At 40.8% G+C, this 16682-nt stretch overlaps 1 protein-coding gene across 4 annotated transcripts in view; it reads right to left on the bottom strand.

Moving 5' to 3' along the window:
• Nucleotides 1-16682, bottom strand: part of CEP112 (centrosomal protein 112) — a 575007-nt gene that overhangs the window by 117236 nt on the left and 441089 nt on the right. For all 4 annotated transcript variants that reach the window (XM_058284590.1, XM_071210757.1, XM_058284587.2 and 1 more), the window contains exon 22: nucleotides 194-256. In XM_058284590.1, coding sequence (XP_058140573.1) covers nucleotides 194-256 — 63 coding nt within the window. The remainder of the gene's footprint in view (nucleotides 1-193; nucleotides 257-16682) is intronic.

Below are 16682 nucleotides of genomic sequence, written 5' to 3'. Positions count from 1 at the left end.
GATTCAAATGGTTCAATATGCCCAATTTTTCTTGGTTTTTCATAAGACAGAAATATTAAAAGCATATTTTCTTTATTTATAAGCCCATCAAAAATGTGATGTTCAGCCATGAAAAATTGAATAAGTTTAACTCAAAATACAAAAGCTTTTATGTGTGGGTTTTTTGTTTGTGTTTTGGTTTAACGTTGCTTACCTGCGAAGATTTGGCAAGCTTCTGAACATATTCCTTCTCAATCTGCTTCAGTCTGCTGTTGGCCTGAAAAACACACACACATAACACACACAGTGACCTGTGAGCTTGGTATCTCTTCCACATGCCTGTCACCAGGCAGCTGGGATGGTTGCCAGCTGCACCGCCCTTTTGGGGCAGCCAGAAAACCACAGGGCTTGTCTTTGATCTAATGCCAACTATTCATCACTTAAAAAGCAAAAAGGAAAAAGAAAAAGAAAGAGAGAGGGAAAGGGAGATGGGAGGGAGGGAGGGAGGAAGACAGGAAGGGAGGGGTAAGGGAGGGAAAGAGGGAGGGGGAGAGAGGGAGAGAGGGAGGGAGGGAGGGAGGAAGGGATAGCTCCTACTAATTATTAGACAAACAGAAGACATCTGTGGATTGAGAAAGGGAGAAAGGGAGAATTAGATGCAGCTAGAGTGTGAAGACTCAGAAGACAAAGTAAAGGGATGAGAGAAGAAACAGGAGAAGGAAAAGGTAGAGGGGAGAAGGAATTGGGGAAGATAAGTTAAATACTTTTCTCCTTAAAAATAAAAAATAGCTGCCCCAAGACAAAAGCAGATAGGAGATTTTTTAGATTCACTGAGAAAGGGTTACCGAGCCCCTACTCGGTCCAACACATAGGCATTTTTTTAAGTGACAAATACATTTAAATCAAACAATTTTTATGTCCTGGAACTATAGTGGCCTTTCCAGAATAATTTCACATTACTTATTACTTGATTATCTCCTTTGCCATTTAAATTATGATCCTTTGTATGTGACCTTCTTTCTCCCTCTCTGAAAGTGTTTGGGAACTTTGCTCTATCTTTAGCATTTGGAAATGTCACAGTGGCATGCCCTAGACTGGACCTTTTATTCATCCATTGTGGGGGCACTAAATAGACCCTCCCATTCTGAGCCTGGGTCCTTCATTTCTGGGAAAGATTTTGGTCATTACTCTGATGATTTTCTCCCTCTTTATTTTCCCTGGTTGTCTCTCTCTTTCTTTCTCCCTCTTCCTGCAGCTCTGATTGTTGGACCTCTCAGATTTAGCATCTCTCTTTCTTATTGTTTCTATTTTTTATTTCTTTATCCTTTAAAAAAATTTTCTGTTGAATTTTTAAAACATTCTGTCATCATATTTATAATTTCCAAGATTTCTTATTCTCTGACCATCATCATCATTAACCCCTTTTTACAGATAAGGAAACAGGGGCACGAAGAGGCTAAGTAACTTGCCCAGCATCAAACAGCTAGTAAGTGATGGCACCAGGACTCAATCCCACGCAGTGTGGCTGCAGAGAGAGCACGGAAGTGTCACCAGCAAGAGCACACTGCATAAGGCCTCGCACTATATTCCCTAGTCTTGCCATGGTCACGCACCCCCATACACACTTAACATTTTTTCCTACTTCTTCCAGCAGGGTTTTCCCTGAGTTCCTCTTTAAGTATTTTACCAACCTGTTTTGGTTTCAGTCTTTCACTTTAGATACTTCCTTCAAAGGTCTGACCTTTGGGGTTCTTTCCTTCTTAAAAAGAGGCCCCCCAAAACTGAACTGTTTACAGGCAGGTGTGTATGGGCGGATGTCATCACAGGCGCTTAGAAAGGAACCTGGACTCTCCCGTGCCAGCATCTTAAGGACTTTCCTCTGAGACCAGTCAGCCCGGAGCTGCGCCCTCCAGTTGACCACGTGGCAGCATAGACCTGGCTGCCACTGTGCTCGGAAGGGTGCCTAGGTGTTCAGGATACAGGTCTTGCACAATCCCCTGTTCTTCTTTGCCCTCTACAGTACTTGGTCTCACTCTTACTCCACCTCTCAGGAGAATAAATAGGGCAGGAGGCAGGAGCAGGCTTGGGATAACATCCGGGTCCTCTGGTATGAGTCATCTGACTGACCTTGTAAACACTTTCAGCCAATCCTCTTCTCTGCCTGACCCTGTCCTGAGCCTTTAGAAAAGAGCTTGCTGCTTCTAATCAGCATGCCCCTGGCCCCCGGCCCCATTTCACTTGTCTAGCCCCTTCTGAGATTCTAAAATGCTGTTGATTTCTTAGGTCTATTGTTGTCTCCCCTCTTTGTTTACTTTGCAAAATTTTAGTATAAAAATATTGAATTGCCCAGAGGTTTTGATTTAATTGGTTGTGGGCACAGCCCGGGCACTAGGATTTTAAAAAATCTCTTCAGGCCAAATCACTGGTTCATGCATTTTTCAATTTCACTCCTTTCATTTTGAAGGGGTTTCCTAAGGGGGTAGAGATAAAGAGGTAAGCTTTGTCCACATATTTAACTAGTAGTAAATGGTTTCTTTATTTTGATCATCGCAAATGGGACTAGGAAGCACTTTTGCTCTCAGCCCAGTCTGGACACACCTCCGTTGTAACACTAAGGGTGAACTAGCCTTGTCTTTCTCTCCCACTAGACTGTGAGATCTAGATGGCAGGTCCTAGTGCCAAACACAGGGCTTGGCACATAAATGTTTACCCAATGAACGAATGGATGCCATACAAGCCCTTTTCCTCTTCTATAAGCTCAGCCCTTCCCTCTGACATTATCCTGTCATGATCATATGTTTTATGGCCTAGATTCAAAAGCATTCTTTAGAATTTATTCCACAAAATTCTTTGCATCTATAATCCCTTCAAGTACACAGGTAATTTTTTCCCCCAGAGCAGAGAGTGTATGTGAATACTGCTATTTTTCCAGTAAGCCATCAGATTGTTCCAGCTCTATAATTAATAAAGCCAATTTCCATTATAAAATTAAAGCCACTCAGAACCTCTTGAGGTTTATTTGTCTTGCTTCTGCCAATGTTATTTATCATAAAATGCTTGATAAAGTATTCGTCGTGTATTCAATAAGCACTTATCTAGCTTTTACCATGTGCTAGGCACTATTTTTAGTACTTTAAAAGTATTTATCCACTAGAAAAATCTAAAACTTTATTATAGTGTCATAAAGATTAAGTTATTGTTCTCTAAAAAAGCTGAGTCAGAGATGCTGGTTAGTGCAGGGACGCCCGTGTCTCCGTTGCAGTCACTCTGCCTGAGCCAGCAGATAAAGGACTCACATATCCAGTCCTAGATCCTCACAATCCCAAGTAAACGTCTATGTAACTAAACAGCTAGTTCATTCATTCATTCTAGGCAATCTAGAATGTAGCAGTGAAAAAAAAAGACAAAAATCCCTCCCACCCTCCATGGAAGTTTTATTCAACAAGAGAGTAAACAAAATAACTAATACAAGTTATATAATAGTTTAAATGGGGGAAGCAGATGTGGCTCAAGCACTCGGGCACCTGCCTACCACACTGGAGGTCCCAGGTACAGGTACCAGTGCCTCCTAGAGAAGGCACACAGGACAATGAGCTGGCGCAACAAGCTGACACAAGATGATGCAACAAGGAGACAAAGAGGAAACACAATGAGAGATACAGCAAAGCAGGGAGTGGAGGTGGCTCAAGTGATTGGGTGCCTCTCTCCCACATGGGAGGTCCTGGGTTTGGTTCCTGGTGCCTCCTAAAGAGACGAAGATCAGACATAGAGAGAGTACAACAAATGGATGTAGTGAGCATACAGTGAGCACAAACAACGAGGCGGGTGGTAGAGAGAAATAAATAAAAATGATGCCAAGTGTTACCAAAAATGATAAAGCAGGAAAGGAAGATGGGATGCATTAAAGGCTAGTGGATGATTTACGACTTTAACAAAACAGAAGTCAGGGAAGGCCTGAGTGAGAGGGTGGTATGTGAGCCAAGACCTGTAGGAGAGAAGGGGCCAGGGTGAACTCCAGGGAAGGAATGTTCCAGGCAGAGGGAAGAGTCCATAAAAAAGCCCTGAGGAAGAGGCATGTCTGGCTTGTCCAAGGTCCAGGGAAGCCAGTGTGGTTGGGTCATTAAGCACATCTTCCTCAGACAAGACGACAAGGACCAAGAGATAAAAAGGGGCTGATAGTCCATGGCTTGTATGTAACTGTGAGGAATTTGGCTTCTAATATGAGTGAAATGGCGAACCACTGAAGGAGTTTCACTAGAGGAGCGATGGGATTTGAAGTAGGTATTCACAAGAAAATCTAGTTTGGGGGCAAGAATCAAGCACAGAAACCAGTTGGAAGGCTATTGCAAATAGTCCAGGATGGTAACAGAAGAGGGAGGTGACAAGAAGTAGAACTGATGGATATGCTGCATGACAGAAAGAGACGAGCCAAGGATGACTTCAAGGGTCCATCCCAAGCAACTGGAAGAATGGTGCTGTCATTATGAGGCAGAATTGAATAGGGGCCTGAGGAGGAAGGAGGCAGAAAAACTAACAAGCCACACAAACAGAAACTGAGGCAATGGCTGCTAACTTAGGTCAGCGTGCTGACTCACACAAGCAAGTTAGGAACTTGCACGCACACCCAAGGGCTGCCTTATCAGAAGGCAGCGGGCAACATCATTACATGGCGAGAGAGAGGGAAGGCACAGGAGGGGCTCTACCACTACCCCCCACTCACTTTCAGGTTACCTCATGTCTAGTGGACAGTGACCAGAGGCCAGTCACTGCTGGCCAACACATCCTGCAGAGCTCATGGACAGGAGCCAGAAGCCAATCACCACCGGACAGCAACACCCACCAGCCTAAGCAAATCAAACCACCCAGTAGATTGCTAAGTCTCAAATATGCCGACCAGCAAACCTGGAGTCCTGTACCCCCATAAAAGAGGGGACCCCAGGACAACTTCACATTTCTCTCCCTTGAGAATGTCTGCCCCCATGCCTGAAGGGTATACTTGTTCTCTTGCTTTACTCCCCAATAAATTCTCAGCCTGCCTAATTAATTTGTGGCTCGTCCTTGAACTCTTTCTCATCATGAAGCCAAGAACCTAGACCCGGAATCCCAATAATTACCTGGCATAGGAACAACTGTGGATGGCACAGGTTTTAGGCAAAGATCAAGAGATCAGTTTGGGACATACTGAGCTTAGAAGGTGCCTAGTAGACATCCAATGCTAAGTTGAATATTTGGATATGTAAGTCTTGAGTTCACGGGAGAGGTCTAGATGAACAGTTTAAATTCAGAAGTCACGAGTATATACATAATGTATAAAACCCTGATATTGGATGAGGTCTCAAGTATATACAAAAAGGGAAGAGGTCTAGGTATACTGAGCCATTAGTCTGCAAATGTTAAGAGGCTGGGGAGATAGGCAGAAAAGCAGACTGAGAAGTAATGGCCAGAGAGATAAGGTAATCAGCATAATATAGAATCCTGGAAGTCAAGTAAGGAAGTGTTTCAAGGACTAGTTAACTGGGTCAGATGCTATAGATGGGTCATTAGGAAGAGAACTAAGAAGTGACCACATGGGTCTAGCAATGTGGAGGTCACTGGTGATATGGATAAGAGCAGTTCTGGTATAGTGGTAGGGATTAGAGTCTGCTCAAGGAGAGGAGAGCGTTTGGGGCAGAAGACAGACAATTTAATACAAAGGGAAGGAGAGAAATGGGGTGAAGGCTGCAGGGCAAATGGGTGATTTGTTTTCTTTTGAAAGATGGGAGAACTAATTGCATGTTTGTGGGCTGATGGGAGTAACAGACTGTCAGCAGAGGGGTAAAAGTAGATGGTGCAGGTGATTCACTGGAGAGCTGTCCTCCAGTAAAGGAGAGTGGGTGGGCTCCCTAGAGCACAAAGGGAGGAACTGGGCTTTAATAGGAATGCAGACAAACGACCCATAGGTGCAATGGTGGAAATTTCAGATTGCTTCTGTTTTCTCCATGAAGTAGGAGCAAAAATTCATCAGCTGAGCATAAGGATGGTAGAAGAGGGGTGAGAGAAGGTCTGAAATAGTCATCTAGGCAAGCGGAAAAATAAGGAATGTAATATGATTCCAAGGATTCCAGAAGTCATTAAGGCCCACTTGCAATTACCAAGGTGAATTTAAAGTGAGACCAGTTTGTAATACAGAAACACCTCTAGAATTTGCTAATAGCTAAATGGAACAGAATCAGTACTTGGGAGGAAAGTAAGAATAACTGAAGAAATAAAATTATCAACTTCAAGGATTTTACTATTTATTTGAACCTAAATCACAGTTGCCTAAATTTCTGAATGCCTCCAATAAATCTAAAAAGCTATTTATCATGCAAACTGTCCCTAAAACATTTTTTAAATTGTTTTACTCTCAGGATAGCAATGACTGTACATTCCATTTCCATCCATAAAAATTAAGTTAGGCTTATTTTTATAGCTCTCATTTCAATATAGAAATACAACTGGCAAACAATCACCTGCAACATGGCTGGAGCAGAAGTAGAATAATAAGACTGAGAAAATCACAATTTTGAAGCGAGTATAGTTTTTTTTCCCATCTGTCTTCTTCTCATTATTCCCATTTATGCTTGGTCATGCCCTCCACTCCTCCACCAAGCACACAGTTCCTCTAGGTCTTTCTAGAGCTTCTTCCTCAGGTCTTCCTCCTTGTTAAAAAGCAAGGTGTATTGGTCTACTCTGCAATTCCTATTGAAATCTTGGGTTAAAACCGTAATGAAGATAAGACTTTCATGCTAATGTGCTGGAGGTGCAGTTAATGTTGGGGTTTAAGATATATTTAGGGGATTTGAATCTCTGGACTGACAATGTGATAGCCAGGTCCTGAGCCTCAACAGACTCCAGCACCTACAATCTGATTTATTGGACTCACCACACTCAGCTAAGATGGAGTTGAAGAAAGACAACCACCACACCATGGAGCCTAGAGTGATTACAACTGAAAATGGGAGGATTGCATCCAGCATCCATGTGGAATCTGAGCCTCCTCTTGACATAGAGGTGCAATGGACACAACCAATCCAATGTCCACATAGAAGAGGTGGCATTGGATTGGGAAAAGTGGACATGGGGGATGATGGGTATGGGGAAAGGCAGGAAGAGATGAGAGGTGGAGGCGTCTTTGGGACATGGAGCTGCCCTGGATGGTGCCTCAGAGGTAATCACTGGACATTGTAAATCCTCACAGGGCCCACTGGATGGAATGGAGGAGAGTATGGGCCATGATGTGGACCATTGTCTATGAGGTGCAGAGGTGCCCAAAGATGTACTTACCAAATCCAATGGATGTGTCATGATGATGGGAACGAGTGTTGTTGGAGGGGGGAGAGGGGGGTGGGGGGGTGGGGTTGAATGGGACCTCACATATATATTTTTAATGTAATATTATTACAAAGTCAATTAAAAATAAAGCTATCAATTTTAAATAGTAGAAGAAATAAAAGCAACCCCTTTAGCTCAAAAACAAAACAAAACAAAAACAAAAACAAAAACAAAAACAAAACCGTAATGAAGAAGTGGATTTGGTTCAGTGGATGGAGCGCCTGCCTACAACATTGGAGGTCTAGGGTTCAAATCCAGGGCCCCCTGACCTGTGTGGTGAGCTGGCCCACGCACAGTGCTGATCCGTGCAAGGAGTGCCGTGCCACACAGGGGTGTCTCCCATGTAGGGGAGCCCCACATGCAAGGAGTATGCCCCATAAGGAGAGCCATGTGGTGTGAAAAAAGTCCATCCTGCTCAGGAGTGGCACCGCATGCTCAGAGAGCTGATACAGCAAGATGATGCAACAAAAGGAGACACAGATTCCTGGCTGCTGACAAGAATACAAGCAGACACAGAAGAACACACAGTGAATGGACACAGGGAACAGACAACTGGGGTGCCGGGGGGGAAGTGGAGAGAAATTTAAAAATAAATAAATAAAATAAATCTTAAAATGAAGCAAAAAAACCCTAATGAGAAGGAACAAATCAGCCAATTTTCACAAAGATGTCAACAGCTGGTAATCTTAATGTGCTACCCTCTTCTTGCAGGGTACTTTACCCTATGTTTTTAACTCAAAAAAGTCCTTCAATCCTTTACATTCCTCTTCTTAACATTAGTGAAAGTTCAGGTATTCATGGTTTCCTGAAGGTGATCAGGAGAGAATAAAATTAGGAGGCTTCTCTAAAGCACTTATGTGTAAGAGAAGTCCAGCTTTTATAAAGAACTACTTCTTTAAAATATTAGAGCATAAGTTTTTGAATAAACTATTTGGTCTTAGGCAAAAGGCAGACAAACAAAGATGTTCTCAGATCCTTAAAGAAAGCTCAGGTTATTATGCAGTATTTTCTACTCAAAAGCTTTAGAGTCATTCATTTGAAGCTTCTTGTTGCATTATAAATACAATTGTGGCCAATTCTGGTGCTAGATGTTTATAACTGTACACCATCCTAACAACAGAAATATTCAGAGAATTCATAACAAATACTGATTTAGTTTTACTTTTAGTTAATTTAAAGATATTTAAAGAAAGTTTGAACTTAAAACTCTCTATGATACACCTTAAAACAAAGGTACGATTTCGTGAAGCTTAAATAAAATTAATGACTTCTATTCTGTCCTTGATTGAGTAACTGGGACCAGACTTAATTTTCTACAGTGAAAAACTTAGAAGACTGGACAAAATACAGGCAAAATGGCTTTCGTTTATTGGGCAACAGGTAGCAGAGGATTGTGATCCCTAAGAGAAGGGAAGCAAATGAGGAAAGCCCTCATTGCAAAAAATGGAAATAAAGATGAAATCTTAAAAGCAGCCAGAAAAAAGACACGTTACATACAGAAGGAAGAAAGACAAGAATGATTGGAGAATTTTCATCTGCAACTGCAAGGCAGAAGACAACATAATGAATCTTTAAAGTGCTGGAAAAAAAAATAGGTCAATGTAGAATTGCATATCCAGTAAAAATAATCTTCAAAACTGAAGGTGAAATAAAGACATCTTTGAACAAAAATCTGAGAAAATTTGTTGCCAGCAGATGTACACTACAAAAAAAGTTAAAAGAAGTTTTTCAGGAAGAAGGAAAATGATACCAAAGAGAAAACTGAATCAACTTTAAGAAATAAAGAGCACTGGAAAAAGAAAATATGCATATAAAATATAAATTATTTTTTGTTCTTGATTTCAAATTTCTTCAAAAAATACCTGACTGCTAAATACAAAAATAATAAAAGTATATTGTGGGGCTTATAATTATGTAGAAATGTAGGATAAGAAGGGGGGAAAGGAAGGCATACTGTTGTTAAATTACTTCTATTTTATGTAAACTGATATAATGGAATGTAAATGGAGACTGTAATAAAGATACATATTGTAAAACCTAGATCAATAACAAAAAAAGAGGTATATCTAATAAGTCAATAGAGAAATAAAATGGGATATAAAATACAATAAATCTGACAAAGGCAGGAAAAGAGGAAAATGGAAAAAAGAAAAGATGGGAAATAGAAACGAATAGCAAAACAGTAGATTAAAATCAAACAACATCAATAACTACATTAGATATAAATGACCTAAAAATTCCACTTAAACAACAAAGATTCTCAGATCAGATTTTTAAAAAAACAAGATTTAACATACATTATTTTCAAGAAAAAAATGTAAAAGTTATCATCTAAGTGGCTGTCAAAGAAGATTTCAGCACAAATAAGCTTAATACAGATAAAAGGGACATTCGATCATGATAAAAATTATTCATAAAAATGATATAGCAATCTTAAATGTGTATGTACCTAATTTCAGAGCATCATAATATATAAGTGAGGATTACAGAACTGAAAGAAGTAGGTAAATCCCACAAAGTATACTTGAGGATATTTCAATACTTTTCTTGTAGGAATTAATAGAACAAATAGACAGAAAACCATTGAGGATACAGATGATTTGAAAAATACTTTCAACTAACTTAATTGTTAATCAAGATAGAACATAATCTGGGTCATAAAACAAATTCTGATAATTTTAAAAAGGAATGAAATCATACAGAGTATGTGGTCTGACCACAGAGGAATAAAATTAGAAGTTCATAAGAAAAATATATCCAATATTCTCAAAATATTAAGAAAATAAAAAAATATACTCTAATAATCTATGAATCAAGGAAGAAATAATGAGGAAAATTAGGAAATATTTTAAAATTAATTAATATTCATTCCAATATTTGTGAAATGGAGCTAGATGAGTGCATAGAAGAAAATTTTAGCTTTGAATTCTTTTATTACCAATGAAGGAAAGCCTAAAATAAATGATACAAGCTTTCACCTGAAGAATATTGAAAAAGAATAGCAAATTAAAAACAAAGTCAGTCAAAGAAAATAATAAATGTAAGAACAGAAATCAATTAAATAGAAAGCAAGTAGAGAGAATTATAAAATCAAAAGCTGATTCTTTGAAGTCAATGAAATTGATAAACCTCTAGAGAGACTCATTAGAAAAAAAGAGAAAAGACTAAAATTACCAAAATTAGGAAGGAATGAAAGTACATAACACTATCAGATTTCACAGACATGAATAGAATAATAAGGGAATATTACAAACAACATACTTCAAAAATTTCTGAAAACTTGAACGAAATGGATAAATTTCTTGGAAGATACAAATTACCAAAATTGGCTCAAGAAGAAACAGACAACTCAATGAACCCTATATTTATTGAAGAACTTGAATTTCTAATTAAAATCCTACACACATACACATGCGTGTATACACACTCCTGCACACACCAACCTACTTCTTACCTCAAGGCCCAAGGAATCCCACTAGTAATTTCCATAAAATTTCTAAAGAAGAAATAATACCAACTCCACATAAGTTCTTTCAGGAAATAGAGTAGGCAGAAATTACATTGTGATAACTGGTTAAAAAGAAGCAATGTTCCTCCACCAAAACACAGATTCTACATTCTCTTACCACTACTGAAAGTCTTGCACCATTAGTTCTTCCCAGTCTCCCTTCATTACACACCACCAACATTTTCTATATTGATTCATTTTCATGTAATTATAAAAAGGCTCATTTTTCTCTCCCTTAAAAATCTTGATACTGGAAGTGGACGTGGTTCAACTGATATAGTGTCCGTCTACCATATGGAAGGTCCAGGGTTTGATCCCCAGGGTCTCCTGACCTGTATGGTAAGCTGGCCCACACGCAGTGCTGCCATGTGCAAGGAGTGTCATGCCACACAGGGTGTCCCCATGTAGGGGTGCCCCACACGCGAGGAGTGTGCCCTGCAAGGAGAGCCACCCTGCGTGAAAAAAAGCACAGCCTGCCCAGGAGTGGTGCTGAATACACAGAGAGCTGACACAGCAAGATGACGCAACAAAAAAGAGACGCAGTTTCCCAGTGCCGCAGGATAATGCAAGCGGAAGCAGAACACACGGTGAATGGACGCAGAGAGCAGACAGCAGGGGGAAAGGGGAGAGAAATAAATAAAACAAATCTTAAAAAAAAAAATCTTGATACTCCCCTGATCACTATGTTGGCTTCATAAAACTTACTTTGAAGACCTTCTCTGTGTTGGGCACTGTGAGTTTTCAGAGGCAAAAGTTTTAATCAGTTGGGAAGGAGACAGATTAATGAATTAATAAAATAGAGCATGTGTTTTGAAAGAGATATGCACAAGGAGTTATTAGGGGAAAATATGAGATACCTACTTCAAAGAAGCTTCTGCAATGAGGTGAATATTAAAGGATAATGATGATGATGATGATGATGATAACAGCGACAACAAATATTTTGTTCTTACTCTATTGACACATATTATTTAAATACTTTCAAGTGTTTAAACATTTTAACATATCTAACTTTCTCAAAAACTCTGTGAGGTAGGCACTACTTTTATCCTCATTTTACAGATAATGAAACTGAAACACAGGTTAAATAACATGGTCTGGGTTATACGGCTAGGAATGAGTAGGATTCAAGCAATTGAAAAAGACAGAGAAGGAAATTTCAGGTGAAGGATCATGGTATATTTGAGGAACCATGCTTTCTTGTCTTTCTTCACAGCCACATTTCTTGAAAAGGTAATCTCTACCCTTTGCTTCCATTTTCTTTTACTCTTTAATTCAAGAATACTTACTGAACTCCTTGGTAACTACTCTTTCTTTCCTTAATGACCTGAAATTTGACCCCTTGTCTCCTCTATTCAACTCACCAATGCCATTCTTACTGCCATAAGAGGCCATCTTTTATAACATTTATTGTTTTATTATAATGAAAGTAAATCAAGACTGTGGTGATGGGGGCACAATTCTGTAAATTTATTACAAATCATTGAACTGTACACTTAAAATAGATCAATTTTATGGTATGTAAATTATTCCTCAATAAAGCTGGTAAAAAATAAATACATGCTCATTGCAGAAAAGTGAAGCAATAAAAAAGAATATGTACATATACATATACCACTCCTTCATGGAAGAGAAGGGAAGATTGGGGTCTGGTATTCTTTGGAAGTTTTGGATTAGCTGCCTAATGAGTTCAGTCAGCTTGAACTGCTGCAATTGGGCCAGCAGTTTAAGTGGTGCTGAAAGAGTTCAGATAGATTGTATCTTTTTAAAAAGGTGTAAATGAAATCAAAGAACGTAAAATCTATCCCTAATGCCAAATGACCAAAGACTCCTCTATTTTAAGGATTGTCCCAGGGTGGAAAATACCCTTGGCTGGGCAGCTAACTTCTTCCTGCACATTTTGGTTTCTTTGGGGATCACTAGTCGAGACATGCAGGCCCACGAGAGGGTCTTATATATTAGACTGGATATTACATTTGGAAGCAGCAGCTCTCTTCACACATGCTACTATTGGTGCTTTTTGCTCTATAAAGATTTTTGTTGGCTATCAATAAGTATGTTTCAAATTTAGTGCTTCCAGGTATTTACAATTCTCCTAATCAAGGACCAACTTAAAGGCAAAAACAAGCCCCCAAAACATGCTTTAGAAGCTGTGCACACTTCTAATGATAAGTCGGACTGCATATTCCAATTATAATTATTAGGTTTAAATATGAGAAAAGTATGTAAGGTAGTATAATTGCCACTATTTTAAAACAATTCCATTAAACACTGCTACAATATTGTATTGTTGTGCTTGAAAATATGTACAGCTTTTTCCAATAGTAATGCCTTATGTTGGTTGTCCTTAAATATTCCTAAAAGTGCCTTTATTTCAGTATTACCTTTTTTCAACAATACTTTTAAAAAACATTATTAAGAGTTGTTGCAGGGAAGTGGATTTGGCCCAATGGATAGGGCATCTACCTACCACATGGGAGGTCCAAGTTTCAAACCCAGGGCCTCCTGACCCATATGGTGGGCTGGCCCACGTGCAGTGCTGATGTGCGCAAGGAGTGCCGTACCACGCAGGGGTGTCTCCTGCATAGGGGAGCCCCGCGCGTAAGGAATGCATCCCATACAGAGAGCCGCCCAGTGCAAAAAAAGTGCAGCCTGCCCAGGAGTGGTGCCACACACACGGAGAGTTCACACAGCAAGATGACTCAACAAAAAGAGATACAGATTCCCAGTGCCACTGACAAGAATACAAGCAAGCACAAAAGAACACACAGGGAATGGACACAGAGAGCAAACAACTGGGGGGGACAGGGGAAGGGGAGATAAATAAATAAAAATAAATCTTAAAAAAAAAAAGTTGTTGCATTTAGAAACTCTAAAAGGAAATAATAGCTGGAAAAGCCTCTGTGGCTTAAAATCAGTTGTTAAAACTCACAATAGGTAAGAAAATAGAGCTACCTATTCTTAATATGTAAATAAGTATAATTTGTTCTAAAGATACCTGGAATATTGAAACTTAGTTCATGTCTATTGCAATACATTATTCAAATGGTACTGGTCATTTTGCACGAAGAACTTATTTCCACAATTCCAGCAAAGACCAAATCAGAACAGCTAATGTGTCTGCTTTGCAGTGAATGGGCTCTTTGGCATGGCAGACCTTAGGGTATTAATATTTCAGAACCCTACAATGATTTTATTTCTAAATTCATTTACTATAATCCATAAGTGAAAATAAAATGTCATATTCTCGTCTTAAAAAAAAGTCTGTCAGTCCAAGACAGTTTTACTCTACTTGCATCCCTCACTCCCTTCCTATTCCCAGACTAAAGAAGCATCTCCAGGCGGGGTTTGGGAAACAGTATGAAGTGAAGCAGAAAATGCTTAATCTGCTGGTCTGTCCCTAAGAAAAGGCTCAAGCCTGGGTGATGGGGAAGACTAGAAACTGCATGTAGGTGAGGCTATTCTAAGAGCAGAGGGGATCTACCCTCCTGTGCCAGATGGAGGCCAGAGGCTATAAGACCCAGAGTTTGGAGCCACACCAGTCTGTAACTGGAGCCACAAGCTGAAGTGAACTTGCTTGGTATGAGTGTTTAAACAGGCCAGCAAGACAGCTGCACCCGGTTAGTTCCCTAGGGGCTCATCACTGTCCCTGACCATGGACAGGAAGAGTAGAAACATCCTAGGTGCCTGAGAGGAGCATGGACAAGGTAGAGAAGAGCCAGGTCTGAAGAAGGTTTCAGGGAAATGGATGTGGCTCAACCAAGTGGCTCCCGTCTACCATACAGGAGGTCCAGGGTTTGATGCCCAGGGCCTCCTGGTGAGGGCGAGCTGGCCCATGTGGTGAACCGGCCACGTGGAGTGCTGGCCCATGCAGGAGAGCAGCCCCATGCAGGAGTGCCACCCTGAGTGGGAATGCTGTCCCACACAAGAAAGCTGCCCTGCACAGGCGTGCCGGCCAACATGGAGAGCTGGTGCAGTAAGATGACTCAACGAGAGATACAGAGAAGAGAAAAATAAGAAGACATAGCAGAACAGGGAGGTGAGGTGGCACAAGGGAGTAGTTGCCTCTCTCTCACTCCAGCAAGGTCCCAGGATCGGTTCCCAGAGCAGCCTAATGAGAATAGAAGCAGACACAGAAGAACACACAGCGAATGGACACAGAGTGCAGACAGCGGGGTGGGGGAGAAGAAATAAAAAATTTTAAAAATCTTAAAAAAAAAAAAAGAGGGTTTCAAAGAGGAGGAAGGGATGGTAGAGAAATGATGGGTACCAAATAAAAACAAAATCAGCTGGGATGGCCACTGGCTCAGTGGATGCTGGGTGGATAGGTGGTACCTGAGGAGCAGAGGGTCCACTCCATGGCACGATATAGCCCCTGGGGCTTCAGTGCAGTCCTGGGGAAGTGGGGGAGTGACTGAGGTCTGAGGTGACCAAAGTCAAGTATCAAGTTCTGCCATGCAGCCAAATGGGGCCTCAGAAATGGAGGTTATAGGAAAATACCCACATCTGAGCCTATGGCCTGAGATTTGTATCCCTTCTGGCTTCTTACTATGAAGGGTTAGAGTGAGATTTCAGGGTACTGGGCTCAGATCCTGGCTTGCTCTCCTCTCCTCTTGAAGCAAAAGCACATGAAAGGGATGGCAGCAATCAGGAGTCCCCTGTGCTGCTTTATCAGCAGCTGGGTCTGGGGCGAGTACCTCGATGCTGCGCTGTGGGGACGGGGCTGGAGCAGGGGCTGAGCCTCTGAGCTTCCTGGGTTCTGTACTCTTTCTTCCCAAGGCTGAATGACCATTTAACCATCCTCTGACCAGCCATAAGGTGCAGGTACCTGAAGAACCAGCAGGCCTGCTAAAGCACAGGAGAGAAAGTAAGATGGCGGGGCCAGGCCTGGGCAGGCTGCGGGCCCCTCATTTCCACCTCTACTCCTCCTGGCACGGGGGTGGGGAGCAGAAGAAGACAGAGCCATGCACGAATGCCACGCAGGGATCCTGGTCCCCAGCAAGCATACCCCACATTTCTTCCGAATGAGGAGTAAGTGGGGCAGGAATAGGGATGGGCAGAATAGAAAACACTTTCTTTCACAGTATTGGGTCACTTCGCACTATATCCTAAGCATTTTTCCATGTAATTAAAATTATTTCCAAACCTAATTATTCCATCGTATGGACTGAGAATAAAACACATTCCCATCAATTTAGGAAAGGACTGATTTATTCTGTAGCCATGGCTACAAGTAGCCATCAGAAAGGGTTTTAAACCTGTTCAAATGATCAATGACAACTTGCTTCCGTCAACCATTTCTGCAGCCAACTAGTGTGTGACAGTCCCTCACTTCTGAAAGTCATGAGACAAACTCACTCTAGCACAGCACTGAGAGCCAATCAAGAAGCAAGAGTTTACCCCAAGTCACCTTACGTCTACAAAAAGTCCCCAATCCCTGACCTCTACTCAGTCCCCAAACTTTACATAAGATTAACAGTTGGCTTTGCTCAGAGACACTGCCCCTGACCAGGAGAGCTGTCCCATACTCTAGTAAGCAATAACTTCAGCTTTGTCATTTTATTTCAGATTCTGAGTGGAAGACTTGTCATCCTTTGACAGCATCTAGCATGACTTGTTGAACCATTTCTCTATTGCTGAATATTTAGATTGTTTCCAATACTTTACAGTTATAAATAATGCTGTACTATGTATCCCCATACCTAAATGTTTCACTGCAGCACTAATTATATTTTTAAGATAAATTTCTAGAAATGGAATTACTAAGTCAAAGTATAGAAACAATTCTAAAACTCTTCATAGTGAATTGCTTTCCAGAAAGGTCTTATCAATTTCTTCTCAA

This window comes from Dasypus novemcinctus, chromosome 21 (genome assembly GCF_030445035.2).
Source record: "Dasypus novemcinctus isolate mDasNov1 chromosome 21, mDasNov1.1.hap2, whole genome shotgun sequence".
NCBI lineage: Eukaryota > Metazoa > Chordata > Mammalia > Cingulata > Dasypodidae > Dasypus > Dasypus novemcinctus.
Note: the sequence above shows the minus strand (reverse complement) of the source record. Positions and strands in the feature narration are given on the sequence as shown.